The sequence below is a fragment of the Ranitomeya imitator genome, chromosome 9 (genome assembly GCF_032444005.1).
Source record: "Ranitomeya imitator isolate aRanImi1 chromosome 9, aRanImi1.pri, whole genome shotgun sequence".
NCBI lineage: Eukaryota > Metazoa > Chordata > Amphibia > Anura > Dendrobatidae > Ranitomeya > Ranitomeya imitator.
Window position 1 is genome coordinate 34,428,609 of NC_091290.1, and position 26,885 is coordinate 34,455,493.

The 26,885-nt window shown below is 45.0% G+C and overlaps 1 protein-coding gene and 1 non-coding gene across 2 annotated transcripts; one reads left to right on the forward strand and one right to left on the reverse strand.

The window, feature by feature from the left end:
* On the forward strand, positions 1-73 carry TRNAV-UAC (transfer RNA valine (anticodon UAC)). The gene has a single exon. It is a non-coding gene; the product is annotated as a tRNA-Val (tRNA).
* A 16,349-nt stretch (positions 74-16,422) lies between these two features.
* RCE1 (Ras converting CAAX endopeptidase 1) lies at positions 16,423-26,369 on the reverse strand. The gene is made up of 8 exons (XM_069740521.1): positions 26,171-26,369; positions 25,985-26,087; positions 25,208-25,291; positions 25,046-25,124; positions 24,770-24,937; positions 22,364-22,435; positions 22,169-22,231; positions 16,423-17,472 (listed from the first exon to the last, which is right to left on the reverse strand). Exons 1-8 carry the CDS (start codon positions 26,341-26,343, stop codon positions 17,237-17,239), a joined length of 978 nt encoding a protein of 325 aa, XP_069596622.1. The 5' UTR covers positions 26,344-26,369; the 3' UTR covers positions 16,423-17,236.
* Between the last annotated feature and the right edge of the window lie 516 nt (positions 26,370-26,885).

A 26,885-nucleotide genomic window follows, 5' to 3' on the forward strand; every position in this document is an offset into this window, starting at 1 on the left:
GGTTTCATAGTGTAGTGGTTATCACGTCTGCTTTACACGCAGAAGGTCCTGGGTTCGATCCCCAGTGAAACCATTAACTTTTGAATTATTTCCTATGAACCTGCTATATATTTAACGAAGGTAAAGTAAATATATCTTCACATAGGTGCAAAATTGTTGATGGCAGTGAAATTTGGATCTTTGATATGGTATATACCCCATGTTGTCGATCCTCTGCGTCTTCTCTTTTTGACTTCCCGGGTCACATGCGTCCTCTTCGACCTGCTTCGCTCTGGGCTTGGACTTCCAGCATGACTAGGCGTTGACGTCTGCATGGGAACACTCCGCTCAGAGCGGCTCAGCTCACTTATTGGCTGCCGCACTCTCGACGTGACATCGGGAGTAACGGCAAAACCACCAGCAGCCACTAGGACAGTGAGTACAGTGACTGATCTGTCCGGCTATTACACTTGGAATTAACCACCAAATTTAGATATGGTTACAAGAGTATTTGGTGCAACTAAGTTGGGGCACAACAGGAATAATGTGGCGAGAACCGATCCCCACCAAACCAATGCTAACGGCTGGATGGCACAGACCTACCACCGGTGGATTCACATGATAAAATTAAATACAAAGTTTCTCATCCTCCAAGGACACACAGGGAATGATTCTTCATTTGCATTTTAAGAATTTTTTTTTTTTTAAGTCTTGTGGCACTCATTGATGTTTCTGGGGCCAAATTCTTCAAAATGGCGAATATGGTTCATGAATTTTGAACATACTCAAAACTGCTATTTATTTCTGTATTTTACTTTTTTTGCGCCTAAAGAGAAAAAAATTGCACGTTCCACTGAAGTCATGCAAAATTTGTGCAAATATTTGAGACATACATAAAATCACTTTGGGGCAGACTGTGTGCAAAAAAAAAAAGTCACAATAGATGAAACGGCTACAAACTTCTGAAAAAAAAAAACCCACGTCCATATTGGCGAACATAAAAACAAAAACAAAATATCACATAGAAAATAAACTTCAGAAAAGGAGCCGGGCCTGATAATGTCCAATGACATATCTTCTGCTGAGCACTGAACATACTTAGCCGCATCTGTAAATCAAGTAAGCACGAGTAATGCAGCGGCCCTGTCACCTATAGGTACTGTGTCAAAGCTGGGTTCATATTGTGGGGCTAATGGTGCTGTCAAGGCAGGGAGCTTTTGAGTTAGCTCAAGAACTTAGTCACTTAGTCACCCAATTACCTCCCTACTTTGAACATTGCGTAGGGCTCGCATTATATGTATACCTGCCTAGTAGCCAGTTATGAATTGACTTACTCTGGTTAACTTGTTTCTGCCCAGCCCTAGTTTGCTTCTTAGGCCGGAGTCACACACAGTGAGGTATGGTCGAGTCTCGCAGGTTAAAAACAAGCTCTGGCACCAGCACTCCGGAGCGAAGCGTGCGGCTATATGTATTGCTGTGTGGCCGCACGCTCCGCTCTGGAGTGCTGGGGCCAGAGCTTGGTTTTAACCTGCGAGACTCAGCCGTATCTCGCTGTGTGTGATCCCAGCCTTACTTCTGACCTCAGCTCATGTTGTTACTACTCTGCTGCCTGACAATTCTGTTCTTGGTACTGGTTTGGATTTGTAATAATCCTCTGCCAGACTGCTCTACCGTCCAGCAGCCACTCCTTGGACCCCACCCAGGGGCCCCCTGTGTAAGTTTAAACCCATATACAGAGTTTACAGATGGAAGGTCAGGCCCCTGGGATCTGTTTGATAGATTAGGTAACACAAAGCCTGTCTGTGGAAGTCCTATTAAGAGATGCTAGGCCACCAAGCACCTGGATATTGGACAATCTATACACAAAGTACATATAAGTAACACGGCAACACCCTGGCCTCTGTCAAATTTCCTAAATTCAGTGGTTATTGAGTTCTGCATATAAAGTGGTTAAATAGTCGGATCATAGTGAGTTATGATCTCAAGAACTACAAGAGGAGCTTGGCTACCAGCTTTTTTTTTTATCAGTAAGATAGCAGACAGCAATTGCTCTAGGCATGAGCACTTCTCAATCATTGGCCTCCCCAGCTCATGTCCACTTCTTGAGCCTTCCATTGCTGCAAGATTCATGCTCATTACCAATAATAGTGCAGTGTATATGTCTCTAGGTCCTAGCTAATGTATGCACTCCATCTTTCCGGAGAAGATGGCTAGTAAGGACCTACCATCGTCAGTCTTGTAACAAAGCATATCTTAACATTAGAACTCTTGGTAAGAGGTTTTGAAACAGTCTGCTAAAATGAGAGATACCATCCTTCCACCTAATAAATTGAGATTTATGCTTTTATCTTTGAACGTATGGAAGAGGTCCTGCAAAAATGTGTTTGTAAAGGTTTCTTTCTTCCAGGCCATAACATCTGCCAGGCCTGTAAGCGCAACTCCATGCTCTGTCTGCAGTGGATCTACCCTTCAGCTTCCATATTGACAGTCTCACTAGAACCACTGCCAAATTTTTAGCCAAAGTTCCAAAATGCATAATCGTAATCAATCCATCTTATTCCAGTGATTTTGCCCTGAATGTTCTACTCATGAGAAACATAATCTCCTTTTCTCAATCTATCCTATTGTCTTGAGATTTGTGATTAGCGAACGTGCTGGGATAAGGGGATATCCGAGCATGCTCGGGGGATAACTCGAGCGTGCTCGAAAAATATTTGCGAGTCCTCAAGGCTGCATGTACGTGGCTGTTTAGCAACTGAAGTCACTTGGTTAGCACCACTGGGCTATCTTAATTAAAGGGGGTGTTAGGAATGGCTTTCTTCTTTCCTAAACCAAGAATCTGCAAAAACCCTAGTTCATGCCCTCATCATCTCCCGCCTTGACTACTGCAACCTCCTGCTCTGTGGTCACCCCTCTAACACTCTCGCACCCCTCCAATCTATTCTAAACTCTGCTGCCTGACTAATCCACCTATCCCCCCCGCTATTCCCCGGCCTCTCCCCTATGTCAATTCCTTCACTGGCTCTCCATTGCCCAGAGACTCCAGTACAAAACCCTAACCATGACATGCAAAGCCATCCACAACCTGTGTCCTCCATACATCTGTGACCTCATCTCCCGGAACTCACCTACATGCAACCGCCGATCCTCACAAGATCTCCTTCTCTACTCCCCTCTTCCCACAATCGCATACAATATTTCTCTTGCGCATCTCCCCTACTCTGGAACTCTCTACCCCAACACATCAGACTCTCGCCCACCATCGAAACCATCAAAAAGAACCTGAAGACCTACCTCTTCTGACAAGCCTACAACCTGCAGTAACCACCGATCGACCAAACCGCTGCACGACCAGCTCTACCCTCACCTACTGTATCCTCACCCATCCTTTGTAGATTGTGAGCCCTCACGGGCAGGGTCCTCTCTCCTCCTGTATCAGTTGTGACTTGTATTGATTAAGATTATTGTACTTGTTTTTATTATGTATACCCCTCCTCACATGTAAAGCACCATGGAATAAATGGCGCTATAATAATAAAAAGGAGATTTTTGTGTACTCACCGTAAAATCTTTCTCTTAGCCTCTAATTGGGGGACACAGGACCATGGGTATAATGCTGCTGTCCACTAGGAGGCGACACTATGCCTAATCTGAAAAAGATTAACCATGGCTCCTCCTCTGCAGTATACACCCCTGGACGGCGTCAGCCTTCTCCGGTTTTGTGCAAAAGCATTAGGAGGAATGTAACATGAATAACATAACCTTGCCTATAAGAAGGCAACTATGTACGAGCTCAAGAAAACAATGAGAACTCAACAGTAACAATGGCCTGGAAAGGGCAACAGGGTGGGAGCTGTGTCCCCCAATTAGAGGCAAAGAAAAAGAGATTTTACAGTGAGTACACAAAAATCTCCTTTACTCTGTCGCCTCATTGGGGGACACAGAACCATGGGACGTACCAAAGCAGTCCCTGGGTGGGAAGCAATGGACGAATATTGTGCAGACAGGCCCCTACACTTGGGGCACTGCCGCCTGCAAAACACATCTACCCAGGCTCGCGTCCGCTGAGGACTGGGTATGAACTCTGTAGTGCTTAGTAAACGTGTGTAGGCTACTCCAAGTGGCCACCTTACACACTTGTTGTGCCGAAGCCTGGTGCCGAATGGCCCAGGAGGCCCCTACCGCCCGTGTAGAGTGTGTCGTAATACCGCCTGGAAGAGGAGAATTCTTAAGGCGGTAGGCCTCTAGTATGGTGGATTTAATCCACCTGGCAAGGGTAGCTTTGGAAGCTGGCAGACCCTTGCGGCCGCCTTCCGGAAGAAGGAAAAGAGAATCAGACTTCCGGAAGGACGCAGTCCTAGACACATTTATACGCAATGCCCTGACAAGGTCAAGCGTATGCAGAGCCTTCTCCACTCTATGAACTGGGATCGGACAAAGTGAAGGCAGAGAAATTTCCTCATTGAGGTGGAAGTTGGACACAACCTTCGGAAGGACGGATGGGACCATACGGAGGACTACCTTGTCCTCGTGAAAAGCCAGAAAGGGCCTTCTGCAGGAGAGTGCTGTCAGTTCAGACACAACCTGCGTAGCGAGGTGATTGCCACCAGGAAAACCACCTTCTGGGATAGAAGGCGGAGCGGGACCTCCTTAAGGGGTTCGAAGGGTGGTTCCTGCAATGCTGTCAGGACTAAGTTAAGGTCCCACACTTCTAGTGGTCTTCTGTAGGGGAGAACCAATCGGGAAACCTCCTGAAGAAAAGTCCTTACTTGCGGCTTGGTAGCAATGCGCCTTTGAAAAAACACTGAGAGGGCTGACACCTGGCTCTTAAGCGACCCCAGGGACAACCTGGCCTCCAGACCCGATTGGAGAAAGCCAAGTAGTTTGGGGAGGGAATAAGGGAGTGGGGTCTGGCCACAAAATTCGCACCAGGTAAAGAAGGCTTTCCAGGTATGGTAATAAATCTTAGCAGAGGCTGGCTTCCATGCCCTGATCATGGTCCTAATGACGTCCTGACATCCGGCGAGAGCCCTGCCTTGGTTAGAACCCAGGTTTCAAGGGCCACGCCATCAAATTGAGGGCCCCCGAGTTCTGGTGGTAGAATGGGCCTTGTGATAGACGATCCGGGAGGTCGGGGAGGCGCCAGGGGGAGTCTACTGTAAGTTGTACGATGTTGGCGTACCATGTACGTCTGGGCCAGTTCCGTGTGATTAGGATGGCTGGAACTCCCTCTTGCTTGATCTTCCTCACCACCCTGGATATCAGGGGGAGAGATGGAAAAATGTACAGAAGCTGGAAATGGGTCCAGTCCTGAACCAGAGCATCTGCTCCAAGCGACCGGGGATCGCGTGTTCTGGCCATGAAGTTGGAGACCTTGGCATTGAAGTGGGATGCCATTTGGTCCACATCCGGGGTCCCCCAGCGATGGCAGATCTGGCGAAAAATTTCAGGATGGAGAGACCACTCTCCTGAGTCTATTCCTTGTCGGCTGAGGAAGTCCGCTTCCTAGTTGTCCACACCCGGAATGTGGACTGCCGAGAGAACTGACCCTGTGTCCTACGCCCAGTGGAGGATATGTGACACTTCTCGCATCGCCTGGGTACTGCGGGTCCCCCTTTGGTGATTCACATATGCCACAGCCGTGGCATTGTCCGACTGTATTCTGATGTGAGAGGCTGCCAGTAAGTGATTGAAGGCCCTCAATGCCAGGAGGATGGCACGAATTTCCAGGATGTTGATGGGCATGGTCGCTTCCACTGGGGACCACTTGCCCTGTGGTGTACAGGTCCTTCTCAAAAAGTTAGCATATAGTGTTAAATTTCATTATTTACCATAATGTAATGATTACAATTAAACTTTCATATATTATAGATTCATTATCTACCAACTGAAATTTGTCAGGTCTTTTATTGTTTTTATACTGATGATTTTGGCATACAACTCCTGATAACCCAAAAAACCTGTCTCAATAAATTAGCATATCAAGAAAAGGTTCTCTAAACGACCTATTACCCTAATCTTCTGAATCAACTAATTAACTCTAAACACATGCAAAAGATACCTGAGGCTTTTATAAACTCCCTGCCTGGTTCATTACTCAAAACCCCCATCATGGGTAAGACTAGCGACCTGACAGATGTCAAGAAGGCCATCATTGACACCCTCAAGCAAGAGGGTAAGACCCAGAAAGAAATTTCTCAACAAATAGGCTGTTCCCAGAGTGCTGTATCAAGGCACCTCAATGGTAAGTCTGTTGGAAGGAAACAATGTGGCAGAAAACGCTGTACAACGAGAAGAGGAGACCGGACCCTGAGGAAGATTGTGGAGAAGGACCAATTCCAGACCTTGGGGAACCTGAGGAAGCAGTGGACTGAGTCTGGTGTGGAAACATCCAGAGCCACCGTGCACAGGCGTGTGCAGGAAATGGGCTACAGGTGCCGCATTCCCCAGGTAAAGCCACTTTTGAACCATAAACAGCGGCAGAGGCGCCTGACCTGGGCTACAGAGAAGCAGCACTGGACTGTTGCTAAGTGGTCCCAAGTACTTTTTTCTGATGAAAGCAAATTTTGCATGTCATTCGGAAATCAAGGTGCCAGAGTCTGGAGGAAGACTGGGGAGAAGGAAATGCCAAAATGCCTGAAGTCCAGTGTCAAGTACCCACAGTCAGTGATGGTGTGGGGTGCCATGTCAGCTGCTGGTGTTGGTCCACTGTGTTTCATCAAGGGCAGGGTCAATGCAGCTAGCTATCAGGAGATTTTGGAGCACTTCATGCTTCCATCGGCTGAAATGCTTTATGGAGATGAAGATTTCATTTTTCAGCACGACCTGGCACCTGCTCACAGTGCCAAAACCACTGGTAAATGGTTTACTGACCATGGTATTACTGTGCTCAATTGGCCTGCCAACTCTCCTGACCTGAATCCCATAGAGAATCTGTGGGATATTGTGAAGAGAAAGTTGAGAGACGCAAGACCCAACACTCTGGATGAGCTTAAGGCCGCTATTGAAGCATCCTGGGCCTCCATAACATCTCAGCAGTGTCACAGGCTGATTGCCTCCATGCCACGCCGCATTGAAGCAGTCATTTCTGCCAAAGGATTCCCGACCAAGTATTGAGTGCATAACTGAACATTATTATTTGATGGTTTTTTTGTTTGTTATTAAATAACACTTTTATTTGATTGGATGGGTGAAATATGCTAATTTATTGAGACAGGTTTTTTGGGTTATCAGGAGTTGTATGCCAAAATCATCAGTATTAAAGCAATAAAAGACCTGACAAATTTCAGTTGGTGGATAATGAATCTATAATATATGAAAGTTTAATTGTAATCATTACATTATGGTAAATAATGAAATGTAACACTTTATGCTAATTTTTTTAGAAGGACCTGTATGTGCACCACACCCCAACCCATCAGGCTCACATCGGTAGTCAGAACCTCCCATTGACCTGTGAGAAAGGATTTCCCCTTTGCTAGCGAGGTTGGCTTGAGCCACCAGTGCAGGGACCTCCTGGTTGACGACGTTAGCCGGAACTCCCTGTCGAGAGAGAAAGGGTTCTTGTCCCAGGACTTGAGGATGGCTAGTTGGAGAGGCCTGAGGTGAAACTGGGCAAATCGTACCGCCTCTATTGCTGCCCCATCCTGCCGAGGACTCTCATGGCAAACAGGAGAGATTGAGAAAGTTTGCGGAGGAGGGTGCGAACTCCTAGGTGGAGAGCCAATGCCTTGTCCTTGGGAAGGAGCACTAGACCCCTGGAGATATTGAATAGCATTCCCAGGAAGGTCAGAGACTGACTCGGGGTTGGTGATGACTTATGTAGGTTGAATAACCAGCCCATGCGACTCAGTGTCGATTGTGATTGAGACGCTGAGCTCGCAGTCCTTGAAGGTGGAAGCCTTGAGGGGTAGATTGTCCACGTATGGAATGACTACTATGCCTCTGGAGTGCAGGATGTCCATGGTGGCTGCCATGACTTTGGTAAACACTCTGGGAGCCGTGGCGAGTCCGAACGGGAGAGTCATGAACTGGTAATGGTCATGGTCGATTGCGAACCTGAGAAATCTCTGATGGGCAGGTGCAATAGGTATATGCAGGTATGCGTCTTGTATGTCTATGGAGGCGAGATATTCTCCCTTCTCCATGGACACAATGATGGACCGAAGGGACTCCATGCGGAAGTGCCAGACCCATACATATTTGTTGAGCTGTTTAGGTCCAGTATGGGCCGTACGCTGCCTCCTTTCTTGGGAACTACGAATAGATTGGAGTAGAACCCTCAGAAGCGCTCGGCTGTGGTGACCGGTACTATGACTCCTGCTTGAAAAAGCGAGGAGACCGCTTGGTGGAAGGCATGAGCCTTGGCTGGTGGTTTTGGGGGACACAGAGGAAGAATCGGACCAGTGGGTTGGAGGCGAACTCTATCTTGTATCCGGAAGACACTAGTTCCTTGACCCACCTGTCTTCTGTAATAGACAGCCAGACTTGATGAAAGAGCAAAAGTCGGCTGCCTACGGGTGTGGTGTCTTCCGGAGTCCGTGAGTCATAATGAGGAGAAAGTCTGAGATTTTCCTTCTCTGGGCTTAGACTGGCCTGCTTTTGACTGCCAGGTCTTGTCCGACCTTTGCATCGAACGTGAGTTGTCCCTGCATGGGGAACGGTTACGATTTTGTGCTGGACGCGAAATGGACCAGCCCGAGGAGTTCCGAAAGGATCGGAATAGGGTTTGGTTATGCTTCTTGTAAGGCCGTTTAGGTTTCAGTTGGGGAAGAGAGGTACTCTTATCCCCAGTGGCGTTGGATATAATCGTGTCCAACTGTTCACCGAAGAGTCGCCCACTGAGGTAGGGGAGGTGCGTGAGGGACTTCTTTGAGGCTGCGTCCGCTTTCCATTCCCGCAGCCAGAGGATACGCCGAATTGTGATGGCGTTTGATGCTATCCCCGCTACACACCTTGCTGAATCCAGAGCTGCATGAAGCATGTAATCTTTGAACCGCTTGGTCCGACAGCTCAGGAGCGGATGCTTGGAGGTGAGCTTGTAAATGTTTGGCCCAGACCAGAATGGCCTTGGCAGCACAAACTGAAGCGAACGTGGGAGCCAGGGATGCCCCTGCAGCCTCGAAAATTCAAGGAGCCATGCGTTCTACCTTCCGGTCTGCTGCGTCCCTGAGGGTTGAGCTATCTGGCAGTGAAAGGAGGGACTGTGCTGCTAGTCTAGAGACTGGGGGGTCCACTTCGGGTGGATCTATCCATTCCTTGGTGTCCTTCTGTGGGAAGGGGTACCTTGCCTCCAGATATTTGCGATTAGCAAATTTTTTCTCAGGCTGTGAGAGCTGCTTTTTAAGGATCGCCTTAAACTCTGGGTGGTTAGAGAAAACCTTAGGCGGCTTCAGAGCTCCTTCAAAGTAAATCTTGTGTTCTGGGGCCTCTGGTAGCGGTTCAGAAATGTCCAGCACCCGATGGATGGAAGAGATTATGTCCTCCACTAGCACTATATTGCTAGGGATATTGGGATCAGGGACCTCTCCGTTTCCTTGTCTGAGTCGGAGTCACAGATGGTTCAGGGATTGTGGAGATCTGCATTGTCTGCCCCTGGAAGGGGACAGTCTAGATGACCTGGAACTACGGTCTCTCCCTAGAAGGGGATGACCATGTGCTATGGGATGACGCAGATGGACTTGACCTATGGGTCCGCTTGAGTCCTGACATAGGGAATAGCCATCTCGACTTCAACCGGGCACCCCATAATAGGGGGCCGAGGAAGGAGCCATGCCGGGAGTCTCGCAGGAGACCCACTTTTCTTCATCTGTTATCCTGTCGGAAAAAAGCAGAGTAAAAAAAAAAATTTTAGGTGTGCCTTCTACGCGACACTAAGCAAAAACTGGAGAAGGCTGACGCCGTCCAGGGGTGTATACTGCAGAGGAGGAGCCACAGTTAATCTTTTTCAGATTATGCATAGTGTCGCCTCCTAGTGGACAGCAGCGTAACACCCATGGTCATGTGTCCCCAATGAGGCGACAGAGTAAATAATAATAATTGGGAGGAAATCCGCTGCAGTGATTATATCGGCATGAACCTAATGGAATCTGTGCATGATCGGAAGTTATCAAGCAGACAATACGTGATTGCCCCTCACCTCCAGAAGTGTGAAAATGGGATTTGGTGAACAATCAATTTAAGATTCATCAACTCAGAAACACAAAAGAGGTTGGAAGGAAAAGCTTATTGATGCAATCTTAGAGTATGTTCACACTGCATCTCTTGCCAGTGGTTTTTAGAGCAGAAAATGCAGCTCCAAAAAAACATTAAAAGAATAGACCCATTGATTTCTATGTATAAACAACTTGCTGTTCACATGTTCAGGCTTTCAAACGACGCCAAGCATATAAAGGAAGAAACATGTCCATTCTTGTGTTTTCGGATAGGAAGACGTTCAATACTTTACAATAGAAGTAAATGAACAGACTGAAGTTTTTTTTCTAGCATTTTAACAGCATATTGTGCTTAAAAATGGAAAAAAAATGCACAGAAAACAAAAAAGCCCCAAAATCTAAATAAAACCAGTAGCAAAATGCTCAAAAGATTAAAATATATATATAAATAAAATCTTCTGCCTGTCGCGGAAATCCCGGGTCGCTGATTGGTCACGGCCAGCTGGCAGCGACCAATCAGCGACAGGCATAGTCCGACCGTGAATTGGTCCCTCCCTACTCCTGTCTAGTCAGTGCCCCCTCCATACTCCCCTCCAGTCAGCAGCCACATAGGGTTTTAGCAGTCCGTTAACGCAGCTATTAACCCTGTGTGACCAACTTTTTACTATTGATGCTGCCTATGCAGCATCAATAGTAAAAACTTTTTAACCCCTTTCTGCCAGCTGACGGAATAGTTCATCAGCTGGCAGAACCCCCGTTTCGAGGTGGGCTCCGGCGGTGAGCCCACCTCAAAGTCGCGACATGTGAGCTGTTTTGTACAGCTGACATGTGCGCGCAATGAGCGCGATCGGAATCGCGATCTGCCCGCGCCCATTAACTAGTTAAATGCCGCTGTCAAACGCTGACAGCGGCATTTAACTAACACTCCTGGCCGCGCAGCCAGAAGTGCTCGCACCGCTGACCCCCATTACATGATCGGGGGTCATTGGTGCATCGCCATAACAACCAGAGGTCTCCTTAAGACCTCTATGTTTGTTGATGGCCGATTGCTTTGAGCACCACCCTGTGGTCGGCGTTCAAAGCAACCCTGCATTTCTGCTACATCAGTGTTCCCCAACTCCAGTCCTCAAGAGCCACCAACAGGTCATGTTTTCAGGATTTCCTTAGTATTGCCCAGGTGAGAATACCATCATCTAGACAGGCAACAATTCCATCACCTGGGCCATACTAAGGAAATACTGAAAACATGACCTGTTGGTGGCTCTTGAGGACTGGAGTTGGGGAACACTGTGCTACATAGAGGTGATCTGTGCTTCACCTCTATGTAGCAGAGGCGATTGTGTAGTGCATGCTTCTAGCCTCCTATGGAGGCTATTGAAGCATGCCAAAATAAAATAAAAAATAAGTGTTTAAAAATATAAAAAAAAATAAAAAAATATATAAAAAGTTCAAATCACTCCCCTTTCGCCCCAATCAAAATAAAACAATAATAATAAAAAAAAACCTACACATATTTGATATCGCCGCGTTCAGAATCGCCCGATCTATTAATAAAAACAAAGGATTAACCTGATCGCTAAAAGGCGTAGCAAGAAAAAAAAAAAATCTATAAAATTACGTTTTTTTGGTCGCCGCAACATTGCATTAAAATGCAATAACGGGCGATCAAAAGAACGTATCTGCACCAAAATGGTAGCACTAAAAACTTCAGCTCGGCACGCAAAAAATAAGCCCTCACCTGACCCGAGATCACGAAAATTGGAGACGCTACGGGTATCGGAAAATGGCGCTTTTTTTTTTTTTTTTTAAAGCAAACTTTGGAATTTTTTTTTACCAAATAAAAGAGAACCTAGACATGTTTGGTGTCTATGAACTCGTACTGACCTGGAGAATCATAATGGTAGGTCAGTTTTAGCATTTAGTGAACCTAGCAAAAAAGCCAAAACAAAAAACAAGTGTGAGATTGCACTTTTTTTGCAATTTCATCGTGCTTGGAATTTTTTTTCCCATTTTCTGTTACACGGCATGGTAAAAGCAATGGTGTCGTTCAAAAGTAAAACTCGTCCCGCACAAAATAAGCCCTCACATGGCCATATTGACGGAAAAATAAAAAGGTAATGGCTCTAGAAATAAGGGGAGTGAAAAACAAAAACAACTCCGGGGCTGAATGTTCAAAATAATTAAAAAAAAAACAAAAAACAATCATTACATTCTCACCTTCTGGCAACGCTCCGGTCCCAAGACTGCTACATCATCACGTGTTATTGTCGCAATACATCCTTGGGACCGGAGCATCGCTAAACACCTGGCCTGGATCCGGTGGGCCGCCGGAAGAGGAGTATATAACTATTTTTTATTTTAAGTCTTTTTTTAACAGTGATATGGTGGCCATATTGCTATATACTACGTGGGCTGTGCTATATACTACATGGGCTGCGCTATATACTACGTGGGCTGTACTATATACTACTATACATATTCTAGAATACCTGATGTGTTAGAATCGGGCCACCATCTAATTATATATATATATATATATATATATATATATATATATATATATATATATATATATATATATATATATACATACATATATATACATACATATACATACACATACACACACGTATACTGTATATATACATATATACATACAGTACAGACCAAAAGTTTGGACACAGCTTCTCATTTAAAGATTTTTCTGTATTTTCGTGACTATGAAAATTGTACATTCACACTGAAGGCATCAAACTATGAATTAACACATGTGGAATTATATACTTAACAAAAAAGTGTGAAACAACTGGAATTATGTCTTATATTCTAGGTTCTTCAAAGTAGCCACCTTTTGCATTGATGACTGCTTTGCAGACTCTTGGCATTCTCTTGATGAGCTTCAAGAGGTAGTCACCGGGAATTGTTTTCACTTCACAGGTGTGCCCTGTCAGGTTTAATAAGTGAGATTTCTTGCCTTATAAATGGGGTTGGGACCATCAGTTGTGTTGTGCAGAAGTCTGGTGGATACACAGCTGATAGTCCTACTGAATAGACTGTTAGAATTTGTATTATGGCAAGAAAAATGTAGCTAAGTAAAGAAAAACGAGTGGCCATCATTACTTTAAGAAATTAAGGTCAGTCAATCTGAAAAATTGGGCAAACTTTGAAAGTGTCCCCAAGTGCAGTGGCAAAAACCATCAAGCGCTACAAAGAAACTGGCTCACATGAGAACCGCCCCAGGAAAGGAACACCAAGAGTCACCTCTGCTTCTGAGGATAAGTTTATCCGAGTCACCAGCCTCAGAAATCGCAGGTTAACAGCAGCTCAGATTAGAGACCAGGTCAATGCCACACAGAGTTCTAGCAGCAGACACATCTCTACAACTGTAAGGCTAAGTTCACACTTGCGCTGTGCAGTCCGTTCAACACATCCGTTAAACGGACTGCACGAACGCAAGTGCCGACTTTAGCACTGCGCTAGCACAGATGGAGCATCTGCGAGCTCCATCTGCGCTAGCAGTGACGGACCCGGAAACGCTGCAGCCCGCGTCTCGGGTCCGTCACTCAATGATGGCACATCGCTAGCACACGCCCATTGTGGGCGTACACTAGCTATGCATCTGCCATTGAAAGTAATGGCGGCATTAACGGACTGCGCTACTCCGCGTTATGCCACGGTGTAACGTAGTCCGTTAAACGGGTCACACTAGCGCAGTGTGAACACAGCCTTAAGAGGAGACTTTGTGCAGCAGGCCTTCATGGTAAAATAGCTGCTAGGAAACCACTGCTAAGGACAGGCAACAAGCAGAAGAGACTTGTTTGGGCTAAAGAACACAAGGAATGGACATTAGACCAGTGGAAATCTGTGCTTTGGTCTGATGAGTCCAAATTTGAGATCTTTGGTTCCAATCACCGTGTCTTTGTGCGATGCAGAAAAGGTGAACGGATGGACTCTACATGCCTGGTTCCCACCGTGAAGCATGGAGGAGGAGGTGTGATGGTGTGGGGGTGCTTTGCTGGTGACACTGTTGGGGATTTATTCAAAATTGAAGGCATACTGAACCAGCATGGCTACCACAGCATCTTGCAGTGGCATGTTATTCCATCCAGATTGCGTTTAGTTGGACCATCATTTAATTTTTCAACAGGACAATGACCCCAAACACACCTCCAGGCTGTGTAAGGGCTATTTGACCAAGAAGGAGAGTGATGGGTGCTACTCCAGATGACCTGGCCTCCACAGTCACCAGACCTGAACCCAATCGAGATGGTTTGGGGTGAGCTGGACCGCAGAGTGAAGGCAAAAGGGCCAACAAGTGCTAAGCATCTCTGGGAACTACTTCAAGATTGTTGGAAGACCATTCCCGGTGACTACCTCTTGAAGCTCATCAAGAGAAAGCCAAGAGTGTGCAAAGCTGTCATCAAAGCAAAAGGTGGCTACTTTGAAGAACCTAGAATATAAGACATATTTTCAGTTGTTTCACACTTTTTTGTTAAGTATATAATTCCACATGTGTTAATTCATAGTTTTGATGCCTTCAGTGTGAATGTACAATTTTCATAGTCACGAAAATACAGAAAAATCTTTAAATGAGAGGGTGTCCAAACCTTTGGTCTGTACTATACATATACATACATATATACATATATTTCAAAACTGTAAAGAAAAAAAAATAACTGAAGTTTTTAAGGTTTAAAAAAAATGATTTATTTTTTACCAAACGGAAAAAAAATGCAATAAACGTAAAGTGGTTATTAACTTTTGGCAAACAGGCTCAGTTGGGTATAAGAAACAAACAATTTGCGCTTTACTTACTATCCTCAGATTCCGCGCTACGTCTCTGCCACTGCTTCAATTTCTGCTTGGTTTCAGCGCTGCAGCCCATCACTGAGCTCATCTGTTCTGCACATGTATGCTGCACAAGCCAGTGAAATCAACTATTGACTGCAGCGGTGTTGCTGTGACGTCACTGCTGCAGGCACAGAACAGTCTGAAGCAGAGACAGTGCTGGACCTGGGGGAAGCAAGTAAAGCTCAGTGTTTTGTTTTATTTATTTTTATTTTTTAAAACCTGTGTCTGCTGGAAGAGCAACCTCTTTAATATCTCATCTGAAAACACAGTGGGTCTTTATATCCATAGTAATTCATTGCGGGCAGGGATAGAGAGAACTGTGCTGCCCACCATCCTCTCCTCTTGAAGATATGTGCTGTGATATAATGCATTGCATGGTCTTAAATGTGATTTAGGCTGTTGAGTAGTTTGCATGCACTTAGTTGGGTATAGACAGAGTCAATAGTTGGGACTAGCCCAGAATGGAAGGGACTACGTGGGAAGGCAGAAGACTATTTTCTGATAGTGAATCAGTTAGAGCCCCTAAGGTCTGACACAGTTTGCAGACTGACATGTTATAGTGTGTTGTGTGTGAAGAAGGGAGACCACAGGACATCAGATAATACGTCCTAAAGAGAAAGGAAACATATGAGACATTCGATAGATTAGAAGCCAGGTCAGGGAGGCCACCTAAACACCCAGGGGAAGTAGAAGGCCCACTGAAAGGGGGTTAAAAGCAGAGAAGGAATGGTTTCAGAAGGACTATGGTGAACATTTATCTACAGTGAAAGGGAGCTCAAATTGTGTATATTGAAAGGAAGGTCACCATATTGGGACCTAAACTCTCCTCCGGAGAGCAGTGGACATTCAAGGTTCTATAGAGGCGTCATACTCCATAGAATGGGGTCCTCTTTAGTCATTTGGGAACAGAGTAGCTGGGAGCCGCCATAGTGTCACACCTCGACGCGTGCCACCCTCACAGAGGACAATAAAGTCCCCCATCATTAGTGAATTGTCGTTGAGATGTAAGAGTGTGAAGTGCAAGAGAAATTAAGTAATACATATAACCAGGAGTGTCCATGTCTGCTTAATGCAAGAGAAACCGTTATGAAGAACTGTGTCTATTATCAGATTGACATAGTTCTCAGTAGAAAAAAAAAAAAGAAGAAGTTGAGGGAGACCAAAGTCCAACAATAAACTTATCTGGTCCTGGCCTGCCAGCAATAGTGGTACCATGCAATCTGCAGAGGCGTACCACCAAGGTAACAAGAGAATACACACAGCCAGGACCTCCATTTTCATATAGCATGCTAGGGCTGGGAACAATTGTGCCCCCGGCTATCGCCTCACGCCACGTTACACAACTAGAACCATATTTTTAGCAAAGCAAGTACCCACTCGCCAAGCCGTACTTTTATGGCAGAGAGTGCAGGAGGAGACACCGAACACAAATCTGAGATATTTGGATGAATAAAAGTGATCATTTCATAAAAACAAAAACAGAATATTGCTCTTATGTCAATGCAGTTCCACTAGACAAAAGGTTAAAAAAGACATTTAGTAGCAGCAGCTGCACCGTTTTCAATGTCTACAACCAACCGTTGAGCTAAAAATGCATTCTCCCTTTAGTTTGCGAGATCCTGTAGCAGCCTTTAGACGTTTGCATAAAAATAGAAGTCAACTTTCTTATTCAATAAACTTACTCCCGACATCAATAAAAGTTTAGATCAAGTATAGATACGAAGTCTCCTGTAATAACCAGAGTGAAATAGTGGTGTAAATTCAACAGATGTTTCTTTTTTTTTTTCTTTTTTTACCCAGCCATAAAAAAAAAAAAAATAAAAAAAATAAAATAGCTGATCATTTTACAGCTGGGTCCACATCTAATGTAAAAAAATAGAGCAATATGAAATAAATTTACATCCAAAAATATATGATATCTGGTGGCAAACAAACACTTAGTCCTAAAAATGTTAGTAGATGTGCAAGTTCAGTTATTTGCTTGTTATGGGGGGAGAAGTGCGTCTTCCAAAAATAAGAGCTCCTTTTTAAATAACATAAAGACGTCTCGCGTAAAACGGTTCTTCTTAAAGTTGCGGGAACTGATCAGTATCTATAACAAAAGTTCTGCCAACCAGGTATCAGGTACGTTCGCTCGGTGCAAAAATATTACCAATAAATGAGATATGTTCACCAAAATAGACCCCAATCGGTTTTTTGTTTTTTTTTCCAGCCATTATCACGGCCATGGAGTTCAAAGACCGTGTTTGTGGTCATAGACAGAGGGAGCAATGGTCTGTGGAGCGCTTGTCCAGTAGAGAGCAGATGGGAATGTCCCCGTACAAAATGGGATCCGTCATAGGATAGAGCAGCAGGAAAAACAAGACAACCCCAAGCACATAGAAGAAGACAATAGTTGCACGTTGCGGGTGATCCAAAGCTGTAAAAATGGCTGGGAATCCAATGTAATTGCAGAATGAATGGCACAGAACGGGTCCGATGAAGTGTCCTAGAAAAAAACAAAACCAGACGGGCCGGTCATTGCAAGATATCAGCTGTGCAAAAATAAAGTAAAAACACCTTCTCTATCATTCTCACAGCGGTTATGCACCAGAGCATCATATACGTTTTTACAGGAAAACTGGCTCCAGCAAAATGGCGAGAGGGAGAGGGAATGATTCCAGTGATGTGTCACTTACTAGGCTTTGTGTCAATGAAATCAGTGTTTTATCAGCAGGAGATTATCACTACAAGACTAGATGTCTTGTGCCTCCTAGTCCTTCTAATCTATGTAACCCCGCACCCCAGTCAAAACGAATTGGCAGCTTTATACATTGTACGTTGACAGAAAGCAGCCAATCAGCTGAGTTAGGCTATGTGCACATGTTGCGGATTAGGCTTAGGAATTTTTGGTGCGGGTTCTGCCTCTCCTGGCAGAAAACGCACCTGCGGATTTGTTGCGTTTTTTTGTGCGGTTCCGCAACGTTTTTTGTGCGTTTTTGCTGCGGTTTTCTTGCGGATTTGCTGTGGTTTTCTATAATGGAATGGGTACAAAAACGCTGCAGATTCACAAAAAAGTAGTGACATGCTACTTCTTTTAAACCGCAGCGCTTCCGCAGCGGATTTTCCGCAACGTGTGCACAGCATTTTTTTCTCATTGATTTACATTGCACTATAAAACAATTGCGGATCTGCGGCATTTCTGCACCGCAAAAAACGCTGCGGATCCGCAGAGAATCTGCGACGTGTGCACATAGCCTTAGACAGAGCTCCAAATTTGAAGCACCGCTAGATCGGCAGCAGAGAAAGCAGCGATTGTATCAAAATAACAGCATAGAGAGAAGCAGATGATACATTGCTGGAATCAGGGCCTCTTTCCCTACATTATGCTGCTCTCAGATTACATCGCAAAAACCTGGTGACAGATTCCCTTTAACCACTTATAGGTTTCAGAACTGTGACGCGGTTAGAGACGTGACATAAGACTGAACGTGTGCACAGCGGTCATTTTTACATTGCTGGGAACGATGTTGATTTTATGGGGGGCTTTTGTGTCGTGTGCACTTACCCTAAGGGTGTGGGCACACATTGCGGATTTACTGCGGATCCGCAGCGTTTTTTTCTGTGCAGAAACGCTGCAGATCCGCAAGTGATTTACAGTACAATGTAAAATAAATAAATAAATAAAAAACGCTGTGCTGATGGTGCGCAAAATTCCTCACGGAAAACGCTGCGGATCAAACGAAGTAGCATGTCATTTATTTGTGCGGATCTGCAGCGTTTTATGGACCCGGCTGCAGATCTTCTGATCCTAAATAAATATCCTCATAGACATATATGAGGCCGTCACATTTGGGTCAGGAGACCGGCAGACGGTCCGTACTCAGACTGTGAAACAAATGTGCGGAACCAGCGTCACTTGCGCTCAGACTGAGCCCTTGAGGAAGGGCGCACTCCAGTGTTATGGTTACTTTATACAGATCTTTAACCCCTTCGTGACCAGAGCTTTTTTTTTCCGGTTTTGAGTTTTCGTTCCCCTTCTTCCCAGAGCCATAACTTTTTTTTTCCGTCAATATGGCCATGTGAGGGCTTATTTTTTGCAGAATGAGTTGTACTTTTGAATGACACCATTGGTTTTACCATGTCATGTAACAGAAAACAGGAAAAAAAAAGTCCAAGTGTGGTGAAATTGCAAAAAAAGTGCAATCTCACACTGTTTTATTGATTGGCTTTTTTGTTAGGTTCACTAAATGCTAAAACTGACCTGCCATTATGATTCTCCAGGTCATTACGAGTTCATAGACACCAAACAGGTCTAGGTTCTATTTTATCCAAGTGGTGAAAAAAAAAATTCCAAACTTTGCCATTAAAAAAAAAAAAATAAAAAAGCGCCATATTCCGAGACATGTAGCGTCTCCATTTTTCATTCTCTCGGGTCAGGCGAGGGCTTATTTTTTTGCGAGCCGAGCTGATGTTTGTATCGATACAATTTTGGTGCAGATAATTTCTTTTGATCGCCCGTTATTACATTTTAATGCAAGGTTACGGCGACCAAACAAAACGTAATTCTGGCGTCTTGATTTTTTTTTTCCTCTCTATGCCGTTTAGTGATCAGGTTAATCCTTTTATTGATAGGTTGGGGCGATTCTGAACGCGGCGAAACCAAAATGGGTGTAGGTTTGATTTTAGTTTTATTTTGAATGGGGCGATTTGAACTTTTATACATTTTGCATTTTTTTCTTATTTTTAAAAACATTTTTCTTTAACTATTGTCATGCTTCAACAGCCTCTATGGGAGGCTAGAAGCTGGCATAGCCTGATCGGCTCTGCTACATAGAAGCGATCTGAGCATCGCTTCTATGTAGGAGAATTACTGCATTGCTATGAGCGCTGACCACAGGATGGCGCTCACAGCAATCCGGCATCAAGAACCATAGTGGTCTCCAGGAGACCTCTGATTGTCAAGCCCAAACACCGCTGACCCGCAATCACGTGACGGGGGTCAGCGGTGCGCGTATTTCCGGACGGATGTGCTTTTTAAAGGCCGCTGTCAGAGTATGACAGCGGCATTTAACTAGTTAATAGCCGCGGGCGGATCGTGATTCCACCAGCAGCTATTACGGGCACATGTCAGCGGTTTAAAACAGCTGAAATTTCCCCGCTTTGAGGTGGGCTCTCCGCCGGAGCCCACATCAAAGTGGGGGATACTGACATCGGCGTAATAGTAATAACTCCTGTCTTTTAGAAAAGAGAGACTAACTTTGACAGTAATATATAAAATATTTTAAAGCTGTGAATTGGCTGAAAAAAAAAAAAACAAACAAAAAAAACAAAACACTAAATTGCAGCCTGACTATAGGCAACTCACAATCACATGCATCTTAGGCTAGGTTCACATTGCGTTAGCGTATACGCTAAATGGATTGCACTAACGGACTGCGTTAACGCAATGTCTAAAAAGGGATCGCGTTTAGCGATTGCGCTAGTGCAGATCCCCGATCTGCGCTAGCGAGAACGGACCCCAAAACGCTGCGAGCAGCGTTCGAGGTCCATCAGAAAATAACGGAACATCGCTAACGCATGCCAAAAATGGGATCTGTTACATTGCGTTAGTTGCGCTATGTAACGGATTCCGTCAGCGGACACCCACTAACACAATGTGAACCTAGCCTTAAATCTACGTGCAGAAAGCATTTTTGCAAAGTTGTCAAAAAATGAGCACAACCTCCAATTTTTTTTTTTTTTTTTTATTTTTTTTTTAAAAGGATTTGGAGAGTTTCCGCTCACTTTCTGCTCCAAAACCGCCTAAAACAAACAAACAAAAAAAAAAAAACACGCATTGTGCATATACACTTGGGGTACGGCTACACAGCAGCTTTGGCTGCAATGTTGGTTGCAAGCCCAAAGATCGCTGCTGCTGCTGCTACTACTTTGCGGAGTAAAACAAGTGAATGTGATTGCATTGCAGTGAGAATACAAAGAAACAAAAACAAATCCAACCGTCTGAATATTTGTGATTTGCTTGTCAAGGTCTCAGCACCTTGCGGTTTGCAACACAGCCTCCATTACGCTCACATTATGCTGTGATGTACACGTGGCACAAAGTGATCTTTGGTTACATGACCGGTGTCACGGCCAAAGCCACTGTGTGACCCACTCAGGCCTTGTTTTGCAAGCTGCAAAGTGACCGAATGACAATTATTAGATGTCGTCTTCATGTCGTGCTCCCGGGTGAAAGTGGACAAAAGACTTTTGCCCATCACTCAGATATATCATGCAAAGTGTATCAGTCATTTTCCCCAGCTTAAAAACACAAACAAAAAAAAAAAAAAAACACATGAGCCATATCATGATAAATCTCAAACCAACATTAAAACTACAGTATTTAATAATAAAACAAAAAAAAAAAAAACAAAAAAAAAAAAAAAAAATTATATATATATATATATATATATATATATATATATATATATATATATATATATATATATATATATATATATATATTATATATATATATATATATATATATATATATATATTTATTTTTTTTATTTTTTTTTTTTCAAAGGCTCAGTTCACACTTTGAATACAAAACTCCCAGATACATATTGTGAGCGCACGAGGTCTGGCAGTAAATACGCCAAAAGACCCCGACCTCACCAAATCAGCTCAAAACAAACCATGCCAAAAGGAGAGCAATTCAGAGCAATGATTTATAAAACTAACTTTAATTGCCATAAATAATACAAAAACATATATCAAAATATTTTATTATCTAATGACTAGGGCACAGGATGTGTGCACTATGGAGCAGTTTTATAAGAAGTTATGAGAAGCCTAGGAGCATGTCAGGAAGTAAACATGGATTCTGTGCCTAAAATCTTTAATAAAACTGCTGAAATTCTGCCAAAAATGCAAGTATTTTAAAACATGTTCCCCATTAAAAATCCAGGCGAAAAAAAAATTTAAAATAAAATAAAATAAAATGAACTTGCTGCAAGTTTTTATTTTCAGAACCTTACTGTCAACAGCGCTGACCTTATGTGAACACAGCTTAAAAGAGAAGTATAACTGAAAGATTGTACATTTCTATTCTTTTGTTTGTTTGGTTTTTTTTTATCTATTATTACTTGTGGGATAATATTTTAAAAAATGGCAAGGAAACAAAGTATGTATCAGGACTAAACTGCACACGTTCTCACCTGTTCTTATGAAGATAAATGCGGTGTATGCTCCAAACACTGCAGTGTATGAAAACTGAAAAGCTACAAGAAAACAAATAAAAATGGCCTCAATTGTGCAAATTAAACAAAGCTAAAAAAATAAATAAAATAAAAACAAGACAAAAAGATAAAAATAAAATTCTAGTCATAGTCTGAAAATGCACCAATACATACCGGCAGACAGAAATATGCTCAGGACGGTACCTTGCCGAAACCTCAGCTGTTCGATGACATGATGAAAATGAGCTGAAAAAAAAAATAAAATAAAACTTTTGATGTTGCAGATTGTCTGCGCCCATTAAGTTAAATAGATTGTGCGGCTTCTTTTCGAAAAGAGGCATTGTAAAAAAACAAAACAAAAATTCATCGTGGGAAAGTAGTCAAGTTCTCAGTCAAGGTTTTAAAATGCATCATCTTTCTCGGTGGAGGATTTTATATTATGCAGACCTAAGATAATGGGATAATATTGGCTGCACACAGACTGTAAAAATAATTGCCTGAACTTACCCTGAGCCCAAATTAAGACAAATGTATCTTTGGCTCGTGTGTGCAACAGTCTGCACACAATATTAGTCTACATTGGGGGTAGGGAAAAAAAAAATTATAAAACATTGCTAATTATTTTATTAGGGGGTTTGTTTTCATTCCTGTAAAAAAAAAAAAAAAAAAAGAAAAGAAAAGGAAAACAGGCACACAAGTTGCTTCTAAACCCCAGATTTTGCCCAGTCTATTTTGTTGCCTCCAGTTGCATTAAAGGGAACCTGTCACCTTAATTTGGCGGGATTGGTTTTTGGTCATATGGGCGGAGTTTTCGGGTGTTTGATTCACCCTTTCCCTTGCCTTGCGCAGGCGTGTACTACGGAGGACATAGAATGAACTTCAATCCAATATTGCGGCCAGCATGCAGCCAGCAGGTAAGGAAAGGGTGAATCAAACACCCGAAAACTCCGCCCATATGACCTAAAACCGGTCCCGCCAAATTCAGGTGAATTTGGAGTACAGATGATGGCAGTGATGGGACAGCGCTAGTGATGAGTGAATGTGCTCGGATAAGGCGATCCCCTAGCATGCTTGGGTGTTAACCAAGTGACACCGGCGTACTCGAAAAATATGCTCAGTCCCTGAGGCTGCTGCAGGAGATCATTCTGATAAACACAAGACTCAGGTGCTGACCCATCACTGCCATCATCTGTACTCTAAAGGAGCTCTGATAGCCATGTAGCTATATATATCCATGTAGCAATATATATATTGTCTAAGGTTCACTTCTGTCTTTCTGTCTGTTCTTCTGTCCCGGATATTCATTGGTCGCGGCCTCTGTCTGACATAGAATCCAAGTCGCTGATTGGTCGTGGCAAAACGCCCACGACCAATCAGCAACGGGCGCAGTCCGGCAGCAACATGGCCGCTCCTTCCTCCCCGCAGTCAGTGCCCGCTCCATACTCCCCTCCAGTCAGCGCTCACACAGGGTTAATGGCAGCGCTAATGGACCGCGTTATGCCGCGGTGTAACGCACTCCATTAACGCTGCTATTAACCCTGTGTGACCAACTTTTTACTATTGATGCTGTCTATGCAGCCTCAATAGTAAAAAGATCTAATGTTAAAAGTAATAAAAAAAAAAAAAAATCATCATATACTAACCTTCCAGCGCCTTTCCCGCTCCTCGCGCGCTCCGGTGACCGCTCCATGCATTGCTATCTCGCGAGACCGCAATGCACTCTTGAGACCGGAGCGCACGAGGAGCGTCGGTAAACGCTTCCTGGATCCAGGGGCCAACAAAAGGTGAGTAATTTATTTTATTTTTTTAACAGGGATATGATGCCCACATTGCTATATAATAAGGGGGCTGGGCAATATACTATGCAGACATGCATATTCTAGAATACCCGATGCGTTAGAATCGGGCCACCATCTAGATAGAGAAATATATATATATATATATCTCTAAGTGTCATTCTTTAAAAAGAATCTGTCAATAGGATCAACCCTCCTAAGCCATTTGCATGGCCATGTAGCTCATAGAAAGTTGGGTAAAATGATATCGGCGATCTGATGACTTATTAAGAAAAGTATGGATTTCTCTGGAATATGTAAATGAGCTGTTAAGATCTATGGGCCGGACATAAATCTCTCTAATAATCTGTCTACAGAGCTTATGTTAAATGAAAGGCGGTGTTACCAGTGTGAGATAGTCTGCTCTCATGATATGCATATCAGTCATTACATGTCTCACACTGGTAACACTCCTTTAATGTAAAATAATCTCTGGATGCAGATTCTCAGGGAGATCTAAGTCCGGCCCAGAGATCTTAACAGCTCATTTACATATTGAATAGAATGTTGATTTCTCTGGAATAAGACATCAGATCGCAGATATCCGGGTATCATTGTATTCAACTTTTTATGACCTAGATGCCCACATAGACGGCATAAGAGGGTTTCTCCAACTGACAGATGCCATTTGATCAGTGTAACGTATGTGTTGTGGGACAAATCTGAAAATTTGCAACAGGTAAAATCTGCAACAGAAAAAAAATTTAAATGGAAACTACATTAATTTCTATAATTCTATACTTACCAATGCCAAAAAATAGTGGACATGTGAAAATAGCTGTGCCTGGACTAGTACATGGTACCAACATGGGCAACATGCAGGCTCTAAAGACCAACTCCTCTGTAAGAGGCGCAATCACCTGGTTCCGAAGCCATCGCATGTCAGTGAAACAGAGCATCCAGAAACGGGGATCTGCAGGTTGCAAGCAAGGAAAGGGACAAAAAAAAGACCCAGGATGAAAGTGCCATACAGAGTGTCCCAACGTTAGTGCCATGTTCACACTCCGAGAGAAGTACTTACCAAACGCAACTTTCAAGCCATCAAGAAAACCCCATGGGCAATCCAGAGACAGCTGGACCAGAGGGCCAAGGAACAAAATCTGCATGTGAAGACAAGAAAATGTGATAAATGCAACATGAAGGTGAAGCGCGAGGCTGCCAGTGCCAAGACGCCCAGTCTTACCATGGTAAGGAGCAGCGGTAACAAAGTGGCTGTGAACATCCCGTCTAAGCGGAAACCCATGAGAGAAAGTATGGCTGCCTCTGTCTAGAGAGAACACAGAATTGCACACGCTGAGTTTCTAATGTAGGAGAAAGTGGAACAGTTTTTTGGAAGGGCAAAAAAAAAAACCCACAAAACTTCCAAAACAGTAGAAAAAGAAGAAAAAACCCCGTTGGAAGAAGTATCACAGACAAAAGGCTGTTGATGCAAACACACGGTGTCTGCCATGTTTGTACTCCTGCACTTGAGCAGAACAGACCGCTAAGGGGGTGACGGCGCACTGCAGCAGGACAGACAACAGAGGTAGGACCAGCGGGCGCTCCGGCGGGGCACCCGGCGGAGGGGGCTCCGGCGGGGCACCCGGCGGAGGGGGCTCCGGCGGGGCACCCGGCGGAGGGGGCTCCGGCGGGGCACCCGGCGGAGGGGGCTCCGGCGGGGCACCCGGCGGAGGGGGCTCCGGCGGGGCACCCGGCGGAGGGGGCTCCGGCGGGGCACCCGGCGGAGGGGGCTCCGGCGGGGCACCCGGCGGAGGGGGCTCCGGCGGGGCACACGGCACAGGGGGGGCACACGGCACAGGGGGCGCACACGGCACAGGGGGCGCACACGGCACAGGGGGCGCACACGGCACAGGGGGCGCACACGGCACAGGGGGCGCACACGGCACAGGGGGCGCACACGGCACAGGGGGCGACGGCGGGGCACACAGCAGAGGGGGTCACCACACACTATTGTATTTACCTTGAACCCCGTTAACTCTTTCCAAACCCATAGAAACAGAGGGGACAGGCAGGACACGACCAGCACACTGGTGAACCTCCTCTTAATGACTGCAGGGTGATCTCTGGGGACAGAACACACAGGTATCACACACAGCCGGTGCTGCAGCCGGGGACGCTGCTCCCTCCGCCGGACCCGCTACTGTACCTGGACAGCTCGCTCTTCCACACATACAAGCTGCCCACGTAAGAACACGCCAGGGTGAGGCAGCAGAGCACGGACACCGCGCACAGCCCCGAGGCGGACACCGCGGCGTGAGCCTCAGACATGGCAGGTGAGAGATGGTAGGGGTACAGGACCTGTGATGACGTCATGGCCATGTGACCAGTCACGTGTGAGGAAGGTGCCGGCTCTGGAGTTATACTGCATGACGTGCGCCCGGCCGCCAGTTTGCAGCACTTGGAAAGTCCTCGTAGTGGGCGTGTCAGGGGAGTGGCCGTCTCTGGGAGATGCAGCAGCTCATTGGCTGTGCAGCTCCGTGCATTGATTGGCTGCCAGGCTGCAATAGGCCTGACGCTGATTGGTGCAGAAGCAGCAACTGGGGCAGGCTTTTAGCAGGTGGGAGGGGCGCGTTCAGGAGCTCAGCGCGCTCAGTCAGTGCGCGTGCGTCGGTGGTGGCTGCTGTATGTACTGTAGTGTGACCACAGCTGCTCCGGTGATATGATAGTGTCCCTGCCGGGAAAGAGACCGCCTAATAGGGAGGGAGGAGAGCGGCCAGGACCTCCCACCAGGGCGGGTCCTGCACCCACAGTGTGAGGGCTCCTCGGGGGTGGGGTATGTGTGAACGGCTCCTGCAGAGCTCACACCTCTACATGCATACCTGCCGCCTTTTGAAGATGGGAAAGAGGGACAAAGTGTGCGG

Coding starts and splice junctions, on each gene's coding strand:
- RCE1 (XM_069740521.1), bottom strand. CDS start 26,343: ATGGCCATGACGTCATCACAGGTCCTGTACCCCTACCATCTCTCACCT. Junction 24,938..25,045: donor TGGCTTGAAAGTTGCGTTTG/GTAAGTACTTCT, acceptor TGCAACCTGCAG/ATCCCCGTTTCTGGATGCTC. Junction 22,436..24,769: donor TCCACTATTTTTTGGCATTG/GTAAGTATAGAA, acceptor TTTTTTTTTCAG/CTCATTTTCATCATGTCATC.